This window comes from Oryctolagus cuniculus, chromosome 18 (assembly GCF_051225735.1).
Source record: "Oryctolagus cuniculus isolate XC-2025 breed Fujian yellow rabbit chromosome 18, ASM5122573v1, whole genome shotgun sequence".
NCBI lineage: Eukaryota > Metazoa > Chordata > Mammalia > Lagomorpha > Leporidae > Oryctolagus > Oryctolagus cuniculus.
The window spans coordinates 66930175-66944264 of record NC_142884.1 but is presented as its reverse complement, the minus strand read 5'-3'; the positions used below and the strand labels follow the sequence as shown (position 1 = coordinate 66944264).

Below are 14090 nucleotides of genomic sequence, written 5' to 3'. Positions count from 1 at the left end.
GCCGGATTCTGTCCCGGTTGCCCCTCTTCCAGGCCAGCTCTCTGCTGTGGCCAGGGAGTGCAGTGGAGGATGGCCCAAGTGCTTGGGCCCTGCACCCCATGGGAGACCAGGAGAAGCACCTGGCTCCTGCCTTCGGATCAATGTGCTGTGCCGGCCTCAGTGCGCCGGCCGTGGCAGCCATTGGAGGGTGAACCAACGGCAAAGGAAGACCTTTCTCACTGTCCACTCTGCCTGTAAAAAAAAAAAAAAAAAAAGAGAGAGAGAGAGAAATTGTAATTGAAGCACCAGAGTCACATTCTTTTGTAATCACCCAGTTCTCTGGGATATTTTTCCCTTGTAAATAATGTCAATTACATGTTAGAATGTCTATGCAATACACAACTTATATATGTTAGGAAGCCTCTGGCAAATTCCTAATTTATTCTAGGCTAAGCAAATAGGCCTGCAGGTGGCACTGAGTGCTGTACATGTGTCTTGCTCTCCAGTAGAACATTTGTGGAACCCCACCTTGGGGCCTGAAGAGGCTAACAGGGGTTCAAGGTAGCACAACTAACATACTTAGTTTTGGACGGACATAGTCCTATATTTTCTCGCTTAGTATATTTGCATCTATAAATGGGCCTAGAATGTTCAGTGAGTTGCTGTCTGGTCAAATGAAAGTGCCTGAATGCTTGTTTCAAGCAGCTCTAAGAGGGGACTGGCATTGTGGCTTAATGTGGGCATCCATTAGGCTGTGGTTTGAGTCCTGGTTACATCCCCCACTGTTGTGGTCATCTGGGGAGTGAACCAGCAGATGGAAGATGTCTCTCCCCCTCTCTCTGTAACTCTTCTTTTCAAATAAATAAATCATTTTTTAAAAATACAGATGCTGGTTTAATAGCTCTGGATGGGGCCTGAGATTTTGCTGAGGGACTACAGGATGTGTCTACACTTGTTAGTTTAGATACAAAGAAAAAAACTTATCTACCTGGCAGGCGCACTTACCTTATCCATTATATTCACAATTTGAATGGTTTCTGTATGTTACTCTATTATTTATTTATTTATTTATTTATTTATTTATTTATTTTGACAGGCAGAGTGGACAGTGAGAGAGAGAGACAGAGAGAAAGGTCTTCCTTTGCCGTTGGTTCACCCTCCAATGGCCGCTGCAGCCGGCACACCGCGCTGATCCGATGGCAGGAGCCAGGTACTTATCCTGGTCTCCCATGGGGTGCAGGGCCCAAGCACTTGGGCCACCCTCCACTGCACTCCCGGGCCACAGCAGAGAGCTGGCCTGGAAGAGGGGCAACCGGGACAGAATCCGGTGCCCCAACCGGGACTAGAACCCGGTGTGCCGGCGCCGCAAGGCGGAGGATTAGCCTAGTGAGCAGCGGCACCGGCCCTATGTTACTCTTTTTGAAAGATTTATTTATTTTACTTGAAAGTCAGAGTTACACAAAGAGAGGAGAGGCAGAGAGGTTTTCTACCTGATGGTTCACTTCCAAGTTGGCCGCAATGGCTGGAGCTGCGCCAATCCAAAGCCAGGAGCTTCTTACAGGTCTCCCATGTGGGTGCAGGGGCCTGAGGACTTGGGCCATCTTCTACTGCTTTCCTAGGCCATAGCAGAGAGCTGGATAGGAAAGGGAGCAGCCAGGTCTTGAACCGGCGCCCATATGGGATGCCAGCACTGCAGGCCAGGGCGATAACCCAGTGCACCACAGCGCCAGCCCCTGTATGTTAGTCTTTAAAAAAAATATTTATGTATTTGAAAGGCAGAATAACAGATAGGGAGACACACACAGAAAGAGGTCTTCCATCTGCTGGTTCACTCCCCAAATGACTCCGAGCAGGGAGCTTCTTCTGGGTCTCCCACACACGTACAACCACTTGGGCCATGTTCTGCTGCTTTCCCAGGTGCATTAGCTGGGAGCTGGATCAGAAGTGGAGCAGCCGGGCCCTGAACCGGTACTTACATGGGATGCCAGTGCCGCAGGCTGCAGCATAACCAATCACTACACAGTCTCTGAAAGTTAACATCAAAGAAACCAGATACTGCGCTGCCCTCAGGAAGTTGGGCGTCTGGCCCTCTGCGGGAAGCCAGCACAGGTCTTTGGCCCCAAAGTCCTCGTGTGCGCATGCCCGGGAATTGTATGTGCCTTCCCCTCAGCTGATTGGCTGGCGGGACTGGCTTCTGCCAATGAGACTCGGGCTCCACCGGGGCTGCCAACGGCGGTTGGGGAGGCTAACCGCCATGCTGAGCTGCGATGGCTGGGGCGACTGGCCGTTTCCGAGGTCGAGCCATGGGGCGGTTTCCGCTCACCCTGCCGGTGGCCGATGTGAGTATCTGTGCGGGTAGAAGCGAGGCCGTTTTCGCCCCTGTTTGGGCGTCTCTCGCTCCCACCCCCGAGGAGAGGGGAAAGGAATAATGGGAGCGACTATACACGGAGCCCTGTTGGTGAGCCCGGCGCCGTGCAGAATTGTGAGCTAGGTGGGTACACGCCGGGGTTTCGCGGGAAGCCGAGGCCGCCTGCGCCCACTGGGGAGCAATTGCCGGAGACTGAATTCAAATCCGGGTGCCTTTATTCCCCAGCTCTCCTTTCTCGGCGCCCTCCTTTTGGGAACCGGGTTCTTTCAAGAATCTCACGTTGAACAGACGTGTTGGCGGTGAACGTAAGAGAGTCTAGGATCTCGATGCGTATCTATTTCTTAAGCCTTGTGGTGGAAACCTAGATATCTGTTATGTTGTTTACTTTTTTGCTTGTCTGCAGAAATAGTTTTTAAAAAAGTAGCCTTTATTTATTTGAAATGCAGAATGACAGAGAGGGGGAGACAGAACTTCCATCTGGTGGTTCACACCTTGTTCACTCCTTGGCAATAGCCAGGGCGGGGCCAGGCCGAAGCCAGGAGCCCCTAACTCCATCTGGGTCTCCCACTAATATGGCAAGAACCCAAGCACCCGGGCCTGGGCTGTCTCCTAGGTGCACTCCTAGCAGGAAGCTAGATGAGAAGTGCGGAGGACCCAGAACTTGCACTTGACACTCTGAAATGAGACGCCATTAACCCAAGCAGCAGCTTGTTTACATTTCTGTTAGGGTCTGTGGGATCTGTGTGAGCGTCTTCTGTGCCACCACGCTATGCCGCGATGGTTGGGAAGTCGGTTGACTTGAGTTGGTGCATATTAAGAGGACTCCCTCAATTCAGGAAGAAAGCCTGCACCGTGGAGGGGTAGAGAGCGGGGGTCTCGAGGCAGCGGAAGCCGCAGCCTGGAGCGGAGAGCGGCGGCTGTCGGGGCGCGGGCTCTGACGTCACTGCGGCGCGCCGTTTCCGGTGCCCAGCACTGGCAGCGAATGACTTCCCCCTCTGCGGGGCCGGGGCCGGAACCGGGCTCGCCGCGACGCCCCGGAGCCCACGGCCGCGTCGTGCCCGCGGGCGAATCCGCCACATCGAGGGTCCCACCCGCGCTGGGGACCATGGCCACCGACTCGTGGGCTCTGGCGGTAGACGAGCAGGAAGCGGCGGCTGAGTCGGTGGGTTGCTTTCAGCCATAAAAGGGTCAAGGGACCAGTTCTGGATGGGGACTTGATCCCTGGGAAAGAACAGCCCCTAGACTGGTCGTGGCAGGGGTGGGTTCTGGGGAGGAGAATGGTAGAGCCTGAGCAGTCCGGCTCAGGAAGGCAGGTGAGCGCTCCCATCCTTAAATCGCCCGCCTGCCGGACTGCTCCAGCTTGCGCTCGCCTTGCGGTAGGGGGGTCTGGCAGCCAGGAAAGCCTCCCCTGGTCCTCTTAGCTTCCTTCTGTTCTTCTGGGACTGACACACAGTAAGCAAAATATGTGTTACGCGTTAATTTCTCAAACCTCAGCACTGTGTTCTGGTGGGCTTTGTATCTACTTCTGTTAGTACTTACTTCTGTAAGCCTTTGTCTTATTTTTTTGTAGTTGATAAAACAGTTTATGCATGTACATAATTTATAGTCAAATAGTTTTAAAACTGTGGTTCTTAAGAATTTTTTCCTTCTGAGAGGCAACTTAATTTTCTCTTGAGATGGATGGACAATATTTACTCTTTTTTTTTTTTTTTTTTTTTTTTTTTTTGATAGGCAGAGTGGACAGTGAGAGAGAGAGACAGAGAGAAAGGTCTTCCTTTGCCGTTGGATCACCCTCCAATGGCCGCCGCTGCAGCCGGCGCACCGCGCTGATCCGATGGCAGGAGCCAGGATCCAGGTGCTTTTCCTGGTCTCCCATGGGGTGCAGGGCCCAAGCACCTGGGCCATCCTCCACTGCACTCCCTGGCCATAGCAGAGAGCTGGCCTGGAAGAGGGGCAACCGGGACAGAATCCGGCGCCCCAACCGGGACTAGAACCCGGTGTGCCGGCGCCGCAAGGTGGAGGATTAGCCTATTGAGCCACGGCGCCGGCTCTCTTTTTTTTTTTTTTTTTAAAGATTGATTTGATTTGATTTGAAAGAGTTACAAGAGAGGTAGAGACAGAGAGACAGGTCTTCCATCCGCTGGTTCACTCCCCAGATGGCCGCAATGGCTGGAGCTGTGCTGATCCAGAGCCAGGAGCTTCTTCCAGGTCTCTCACGTGGGTACAGGGGCCCAGGGACTTTGGCAAATTACCCTTTCCCAGGCCATAGCAGAGAGCTGGATCCAAAGAGGAGCAGCCGGTTTTCAAACCGGCGCCCATATGGGATGCTGGCGCTTCAGGCTGTGCCACAGCGCCAGCCGCAATATTTACTCTTCATTTCCTAAATAACATGCCTGTTTTGCTACTTCCTCAGTAATCAGTTTTAAATATTTATTGACTTGTGACTTCTTCCTGTGTCTTCCCCCACCACACATGCACACTTTTCTTTGTGCCATTTTTCATTGTAATATTGTGATTTTAGAGTATTCCATGTTTATACTACCAACTCATGAAAACTACTTTCCTATAAAACTGTTTCCTTTGAACTTTTATTTGCTTTGTGTTTGTGCTTCATGTATTTTGTATGTATTATCAGTTCATTCCAATCTCTCTGCCTAGTTGCCTAAGCTTATCTCAAGATGTTTGCCAGCATCCCATGTGGGTGCCGGTTTGAGTCCTGGCTGCTCCACTTCCAATCCAGTGTTTGGGCCCCTGCAACCATGTGGGAGATCCAGAAGAAGCTCCTGGCTTCCAATTGGCCCAGTTCCAGCTGTTGGGCCATTTGGGGAGTGAACCAGTAGATGGAAGATCTCTGTCTCTCCTTGCCTCTGCTTTTCTGTAACTCTGCCTTCCAAATAAATAAATGTTCAGCCAATTAAGTATTCTATCAATTACATCTCTCCCAGGCTGTTAGTTTGTTTCAAACTGAACTAGTCACCCTTGTGTATAGAGTGCAGTGCATTTTGGGAGGTGAAGGGGAACAGAGAATATTTAGTTTCGCCTTGTTCTGGCAATTGCTTTTTTCTCTTGGGTTAGAGCCTCTTCTTTCTGTATCCCTGTCTTCATCTTCCTTGATTTGTTCCTTTATTTTAGTGCAGCCTTTGGTCAGCTTTTTGGAGGTGTATGGGAAGGAAATTTTTTTGTTGAAAAACTGCATGTATAGAGATACCTTATTTTGTCCTATCATCTGGATAATAGTATTGTAGGTTGAAAATTACTTTCCTGCCAGATTTTAAAGGCATTTTTCCATTGCCTTCTAGACTTCTGTATTTGTTGCGATGTGTGAGACAATTATGATTCCTCATGTGAGTTGTTTTTCCCTTTCCAAGTCTGGAGTATCCTGTTTGTTCAGCAGATACAAAAAGTGATACATGTCTTGCTTGGTATGGGTCTGTTTGCATCCATTTTACTTGTATACTAGACAAGTCTCTTAAATTTGGAGCATTCTTGTCCTTCAGTTATAGGAAAAAAAAAATTTTTTGACAGGCAGAGTGGACAGTGAGAAAGAGACAGAGAGAAAGGTCTTCCTTTGCCTCCAATGGCCGCTGTGGCCGGCACGCTGTGGCCGGTGCACCGCGCTGATCCGAAGGCAGGAGCCAGGTGCTTCTCCTGGTCTCCCATGGGGTGCAGGGCCCAAGGACTTGGGCCATCCTCCACTGCACTCCCGGGCCGTAGCAGAGAGCTGGCCTGGAAGAGGGGCAACCGGGACAGAATCCGGCGCCCTGACCGGGACTAGAACCCGGTGTGTTGGTGCCGCTAGGTGGAGGATTAGCCTAGTGAGCCTTGGCGCCGGCCAGGAAATTTTCTTCATTGCTGATTTCCTCACCTTCATCTTTTATTTAGTCCCTCTTTTATAGAGCTCTTTTAGTTAAATGCTGGATCTCTTGGACTCGCCCTTTAATTTTTAGAGCGTGAGAAGAGAGAGAGAGTTATATCCATCTGCTGGTTCACTAGACTACCCAGATGGCCACACAGTTGGGGTTGAGCCATCCCGAAGCCAGGAGCTTCATCCTGGTTCCCACATGGTAGCAGGGGCCAAGCACTCAGGCCATCTTCTGCTGCTTTCCCAGCGCATTAGCAGGGAGATGGATTGGAACTGGCGCCCTTATGGGATGCTGGCATTATAGGCGACCTAACCTGCTATGCCACACAGCTGCTCCCCAAAATGTCTACTTTTTGTCTCTGTAACTCTGCCTTTCAAATAAATAAATAAATCTTTAAAACACACACATACACACAAAACAGAAACTCAGAATAATTTTTCCTGTGATAATAAAACTCAGATATAAAACATTTAACCCCTTTTGTTTTTATATTTTGTTTTTGTTTTTAGGCTTGTACTTTATAATATAATAATAAAAGCCTACATTTTATTTTTAATTTTTATTTAAAATTTTTAAAGTGTATTTATTTTATAGGCAGAGTTACAGATAGGAGAGAGAGCAAGGGAGAGAAATCTTTCATTCCCTGGTTCACATACCAAATAGCTGCAACAACCAGGGTTGGACCAAGCAGAAACCAGGAGCCAGTAGCTTCTTCTGGGTCTCTCATGTGGGTGGCAGTGGCCCAGAGACTTGGGCCATCTTCCATTGTTTTCCCATGAACACTAGCAGCGAGCTGGATCGGAATTGGAGCAGCCAGGACAAGAACCACTGTTGCCCATATGGAATGCCAGTGTTGTAGGTTGCTGCTTCACCTGCTGTCAGAAAGACGGCCCTGTGTTACTTTTTTTTAAATAATAGTATTTGAGATGTAATTTGCATATTACACACTTCAGCTGTTTAAAGTATATATCTCTGAGGCCAGTGCTGTGGTGCAGCAGGTTAAAGCCCCGGCCTGAAGCACTGGCATTCCATATGGGTGCCAGTTGGAGTCTTGGCTACTCCACTTCCAATCCAGCTCTCTGCTATGGCCTGGGAAAGCAGTAGAAGATGGCCCAAGTTCTTGGGTCCCTGCACCCAGATAGGAGACCCAGAAGAAGTTCCTGGCTCCTGGCTTCAGGTCGGCCCAGCGCCAGCCATTGTGGTCATTTGGGGAGTGATCCAGCAGATTGAAGAGTTTCTCGTTCGCTCGCTCCCTCTTTCTCTTTCTCTTTGCCTCTGCCTCTGTAACTCTGCCTTTCAAATAAATTAATAAAGTATATATAGCTCGCTAGTTTTCAATAGATTCATACACAAAATTGCACAGCCATCAGCATATTAAATTTCACAGCATTTACATCACCCTAAAAAGAAATTCTTTAACCATTAGCAGTCACTAAAACCATTTCTCTAAAACCACCCTAGGCTTGGCAACCCATAAGCTACCTTCGATTTGCTTCTTCTGAAACATAGTATCACACAGCACCTCCTAAGTCATCCTTTGTGACTGGATTCTTTGACTGAGCATAATGTTTTCAATATGCTAACGTGTATCATTACAGTACTTTATTCTGTTTTATTGCTAGGGCTGAAAAGCTGTGGCTGAGTAGGGTAAGCCTCTGCCTGTGGCACCGACATCCCATATGGGATGCTCCTGTCTGCTACTCTTCTTTTTTATTTTTATTTTTTGACAGGCGGAGTGGACAGTGAGAGAGAGAGACAGAGAGAAAGGTCTTCCTTTATTGGTTCACCCTCCAATGGCCGCCGCGGCCGGCACACCATGCTGATCCAAAGGCAGGAGCCAGGTACTTATCCTGGTCTCCCATGGTCTGCAGGGCCCAAGTACTTGGGCCATCCTCCACTGCACTCCCAGGCCACAGCAGAGAGCCGGCCTGGAAGACGGGCAACCGGGACAGCATCCGGCGCCCTGACCGGGACTAGAACCTGGTGTGCCGGCGCCACAAGGCAGAGGATTAGCCTAATGAGCCGCGGTGCCGGCTGCTCCTCTTCTGATCCAGCTCTTTGCTAATGGTCTGGGAAAGCAGTGGAAGATGGCCCAAGTGCTTGGGCCCTTGCACCCATGTGGGAGACCAGAAAATGCTCCTGGCTCCTGGCTTCGGGTCGGCCCAACGCTGGCCATTGTGGCCATTTGGGGAGTGAACCAGTGGATCTCTGTATTTCCCTCTCTTTGTCTGGGACTCTGCCTCTCAAATAAATAAATACATTTTTTTTTTTAAAGAATGTTGCTGTGATCATTTGTGACAGATTTTTGTGTGGACATGTTTTCAGTTCTCTAGCTAGAAGTGGGGCTGCTAGATTATATGATAAACTCTGTGTTTAACTGTGGAGAAATTGGGAGGCTGTTTTCCAAAACAGCAGCACCATTATGTTTACTTGGAAATTACTTGATGTTAACGATGAGAGTCACTGTTATGTAGAATTTAAGACCTTAGACTTCAGAGACAGACTTTGATTTGTTTTCCTGGGTCTATCACTTAGTTGTTATGATCTTAGACAAATTATGTAACTTGTCTGCCTTAGTCTCTTCATCTGTAGGATGAGAATAATCATAGAAACTACCCCTTTGAATTATGGACATGCCTGATTTAACAGCCACCACCGTTGTTGGTGCTGTTACCTATATCTCACTTTCTTTGCAGCAATCTTAATGAATTATCTCTTTTGTGCAAATTAGTTGAACATAAATAGTATTTGTCATGCTGCTTAACCATGCCCAAGTAAATGGTAATAGATCAGAGCATTGTAAAACCAAAGAAATGAGTCAAGATGCCCTTGACTCCTGTCTTGTGGAACTCCTCCCATCGAGCCACCACGCAGAGGCTGCCTGAGTAGGTGTCTGTGATGTGTACAGAGCACACATTGTTCAGTATGTATTTTAAGTATTTGTCAAGCTTCCTCTCTTTTTCATTTTAGGTAAGTGAATATTAGATTCTGCTTATTTACTTTTCGCATTCCCCAGTGGCTCCTCTTCTGCTTGGAGACAACTTTTTCAGTTTAGAGGAAAAGGGACCCCAAAATTGATGAGACTTTTTAAGTCTCCTGCTTCAGTGTTTTGCCTAAGGTAATCCCTATTTAGCATATGTCATTTAACATTAGATTTTCCCTATGTCTCAAGAATCCTTTCTCAAGTAGCTTTAAGATTTATTGATCTATTTATTTGGGGCCAGCATTGTCGCAAAGTGGGTAAAGCCACCCCCGCGACGTTGGCATCCCCTGTGGACACCAGTTCGCACCCTAGATGCTCCTCTTCTGATCCAGTCCTTGCCTGGGAAAAGCAGCAGAAGATGGCCCAAGTGTTTGGGTCCCTGCCATCCACGTGGGAGACCTGGAAGAAACTCTTTGCCTGGCTCAGCACTGGCTGTTGTAACCATCTGGGTAGTGAGCCAATGGATGGAAGATCTCTGTGTGTGTGTGCATCACTCTGCCTTTCAAATAAATACATAAATCTTTTTAAAGATTTAAACAGCCAGACCACCCTCTGCTGCCTTCCCAGGCACTTTAGCAGAAAGCTGGATTTGATGTAGAGAAGCTGGGACTTGATTCTGAGCACCCTTGTAGGATGCTGGCATCACAAACAGCAGCTTAACCTGCTGTGCTACAACACTGGCCCCAGTTTTCTATTATTTTAACATCTTAAAAACATATTAGTTAAAAGCATTGAAAAAATGTGGATATTATAAGAGAAGGCTTTGGTCAATTTGTGAAAGGTGGAATTTTGTTGTTTTTGTTTTGCCTTTTGGTTGGTTTTCTGTATCATAAAATGATTTCCAATGAGGGTGCAAGGAAATTGCTTTCTGCTTTTTTGGTCCAAAGAAATAGAGCGAAGAATGGTATCTGAACTAACTGCTTTCAACATAAGTTTTAGCATTAGTTCACTAACCATACAGCAGGTAATGCAAACTTTGCCGCAGTGCCACTTCTGTGTGTAGGCTTGGAAAGCCTTACCACCTAATTATTTGAACTATTGTCACTGCTTCCTAGGGTCTGTGTTGGCTGGAGCTGGGGTCAGGAGCTGAAACTGGGAATCAAACACAGCTACTTGGCTGTAGGAGAGGGTACCTCATCTGGAATCAACCATTAGGCTAAATGTCTACCCCAGATGAACTCTTACTGTTTTATAATGATTGCGCTTTATGCTTTTTTTTTTTTTTTTTGCCAGTTTCCTTTCTTGCCAGTCTATCCAATGTGTGTGTGTGTGTGTTTTTTTTTTTTTGACAGGCAGAGTGGACAGTGAGAAAGAGACAGAGAGAAAGGTCTTCCTTTGCCGTTGGTTCACCCTCCAATGGCCACCATGGCCGGTGCGTTGCGGCCGGCGCACCACGCTGATCCGATGGCAGGAGCCAGGTATTTATCCTGGTCTCACATGGGGTGCAGGACCCAAGCACTTGGGCCATCCTCCACTGCACTCCCGGGCCACAGCAGAGAGCTGGCCTGGAAGAGGGGCAACTGGGACAGAATCCGGCGCCCCGACCGGGACTAGAACCTGGTGTGCCAGTGCCGCAAGGCGGAGGATTAGCATAGTGAGCCGTGGTGCCGGCCCCAATGTGTTCTTCTGAGTCTCCTTTCTCCAACACCAAAGCACATAGACACTAGAAGTTTCTTACCAGCTTGTGTGAAGTGAAGCAGGGCTCTTCTATTCTGAACTAATCACTCATTAAAACAAATTTTAATTACTCTCTCCCCAACCTCCCCCCTCTTTCCTTGGTTCTTGGGAGGAGGGCAATAAAATTCAATACATACAGAATCTTGTGGTCCTTTAAAAAATAAAAATTTGGTTTTGGTAATTTTCTTTTTTAAAAAATAATTTTATTTATTAAGATTTATTTATTTGGCTGGCGCTGTGGCTCACTTGGCTAATCCTCCCCCTGTGGCGCTAGCACCCTGAGTTCTAGTCCCGGTTGGGGCGCCGGATTCTGTCCCAGTTGCTCCTCTTCCAGTCCAGTTCTCTGCTGTGACCTGGGAAGGCAGTGGAGGATGGCCCAAGTGCTTGGGCCCTGCACCCACATGGAAGACCAGGAGAAGCACCTGGCTCCTGTCTTCGGATCGGCGCAGTGCTGGCCGTGACGGCCATTTTGGGGGGTGAACCAATGGAAAAAGGAAGACCTTTCTCTCTGTCTCTCTCTCTCTCTCTCACTGTCTTAACTCTGCCTGTCAAAAAAAAAAAAGGGGATTTATTTATTTATTTATTTGAAAGGCAGAGTTACAGAGAGGCAGAGGTTGTGGGGGCGGGGGGAGAGAAGAGGTCTTCCATTCAGTGGTTCACTCCCCTGATGGCCACAACAGTCAGAGCTGGGCCAATCCAAAGCCAGAAGCCTGGCGCTTCTTCTGGGCTTTCCAAGTAGGTACAGGGGCCCAAGAACTTGGGTTATCTTCTACTGCCTTCCCAGGCTATAGCAGAGAGCTGGATCAGAAGTGGAGCAGCTGGGATTAGAACCAGCACCCATATCAGATGCCGAGACTGTAGGTAGTGGCTTTACCCACTACACCACAGCACCAACCCCAATTTTGCTAATTTTCCTTCTTTTACCCTTTATTAAATGATGTCTTAGGTCTTGCTACATATTTTATTAGTTTACCTGCCTTATACTAGACCCAGAGGTAAATTAAAAATAGAATTATCTTCTGTCATTTCAGGAATTGTGTTCTGTTTTTTTTTTTTTCCCCAGAAACCTTTTATTTAAGGTATACAAACTTCATACATTTCATAAATACAAATTAGGAACATAGTGATTCTTCCCATCTTACCTTCCCTCCCACCCGTACTCCCACCTTCTTCCTCCTCCCTCTTCTAGTCTCTTATTTTTTACTAAGATCTATTTTCAATTAACTTTATACACATAAGATTAACTCTACACTAAGTAGAGAGTTCAACAAATAATATAGAAAAAAAAAAAACACCAAAAACCCTGTTCCTGAACAGTTGAGACAAGGACTGTCAAAGTCATGGCATCTCAAAGTGTCAATTTCACTTCTATAGATTACCTTTTGGGTACTCTGTTAGTTACCACAGATCAGGGAGAACATATAGTATTTGTCTTTTTGGGACTGGCTTATTTCACTAATTAGAATGTTTTCCATTTGCATCCATTTTTTTGCAAACAGCAAGATTTCATTTTTTTTACCACTGTAGTATTCCATGGTGTACATATCCCATAGATTCTTTTTTTTTTTTTAAGATTTATTTATTTACTTGATAGAGTTATACAGAAAGAGAAGGAGATGCAGAGAGAGAGGTCTTGGCATCCACTGGTTCACTCCCAGTTGGTTGCAACAGCTGGAACTGCGCCAATCCGAAGCCAGGAGCCAAGAGCTTCTTCTAGGTCTCCCATGTGGGTGCAGGGACTCAAGGACTTGGGCCATCTTCCACTGCTTTCCCAGGCCATAGGAGAGAGCTGGATCGGAAGTGGAGCAGCTGGGACTCAGACTGGCACCCATATGGGATGCCGGCAGTGCAGGCAGCAGCTTTATCTGCTATGCTGCAGCACTGGTCCCTCCCCCCACCAATGTGGTTTATCCATTCTTCAGTTGACAGGCACCTGGGTTGATTCCATATTTTAGCTATTGTGAATTGAGCTGCAATAAATATGGGGGGTACAGATAACTCTTTTGTATGCTGATTTCAATTCCTTTGAGTAAATTCCCAGGAGTGGAATGTCCAGATCTTATGTTTGTTTATTTCTATCTACTTTAAAGGCTGAGTATCAAAGAGAAAGAGGGAGAGAGATAACTTTTATCTGCTGATTCACTCCCCAAATGCCTGCAATAGTCAGAGCTGGGCCAGGAGCCCAGAATGCCATCTAGGTCTCCCTTGTGGGTGGCAGGGGCCCAAGCATTTGAGCCATCATCTGTTGCCTCCCAGGATGCATTACCAGGAAGCTGGATTAGAAGCAGAGCAGGCCGGTGCCGCGGCTCACTAGGCTAATCCTCCGCCTTGCGGCACCAGCACACCAGGTTCTAGCCCCGGTCGGGGCACCGGATTCTGTCCCGGTTGCCCCTCTTCCAGGCCAGCTCTCTGCTGTGGCCCGGGAGTGCGGTGGAGGATGGCCCAAGTGCTTGGGCCCTGCACCCCATGGGAGACCAGGAAAAGCTTGGCTCCTGCCTTTGGATCAGCATGGTGTGCCGGCCGCGGCGGCCATTGGAGGGTGAACCAACGGCAAAGGGAGACCTTTCTCTCTGTCTCTCTCTCTCTCACTGTCAAAAAAAAAAAAAAAAAAAAAAAAGCAGAGCAGCTGGGATGCAGTTATCTGTTTAAGCTTCATGTACTATGTCTCAATGCCTGCCCCAGGATAGTTGCATTCTTACAGGGGAGAGAGGAGTCCTGCCAGGAGATCCCTAATTCCCATTGTTTGATCTAAGTCCTAAGAATCCTTTCTTTGAAATGCCTCTCTGATCTATCTCTTCCTTTCTATCCCGACTTCAGCCTGGTGAGTATTGTGATTACACAGTGATCCTCGGGGCTGTTTCCAGTTAAGAGTATGAGACACGAAGCATAAGGTGACTTAGATGTTGGCTGTGTGTCAGCATGCTGTGTGCCGTGGCTTCAACAAGTCCTGCACTGTACTGCTTCCCTCCTGCGGGTGCTGTCAGTGCAGTGCTCCCTCCTTGGCTGTGTCTGCAGTGTGACTGCATTCTTTGGGATATCTTCAGTGTCCTCTTGTTTGGACTGTGAGGGAGTGACAACTCTAACAATGATATTCCCCTGAGAGTCTTTGTAATCAGGAGTTAAGCAAACTCATCAATTATAATTCTCTCTAGGGGTTATAATTAGGAAGAATGGATTTTAAGCGGCTCAGTAATCATTTTTTCTTACTACATTTATGGGC

At 47.7% G+C, this 14090-nt stretch overlaps 1 protein-coding gene across 7 annotated transcripts in view; it reads left to right on the top strand.

Moving 5' to 3' along the window:
• The first annotated feature begins 2159 nt into the window (after positions 1-2159).
• LOC100340393 (ATP-dependent RNA helicase DDX19B) overlaps positions 2160-14090 on the top strand; it is a 27607-nt gene continuing 15676 nt past the window's right edge. The window contains exons 1-2 of one of the 7 annotated variants that reach the window (XM_070062742.2): positions 3290-3509; positions 13688-13761. Coding sequence is in view for 3 of the 7 variants with exons in the window: in XM_008257607.5 (XP_008255829.1) it covers positions 3330-3509 (180 nt within the window). In the remaining 4 variants the exon portion in view is untranslated. The other 6 variants (XM_002711719.6, XM_089320471.1, XM_089320473.1 and 3 more) reach the window with 6 other exon arrangements.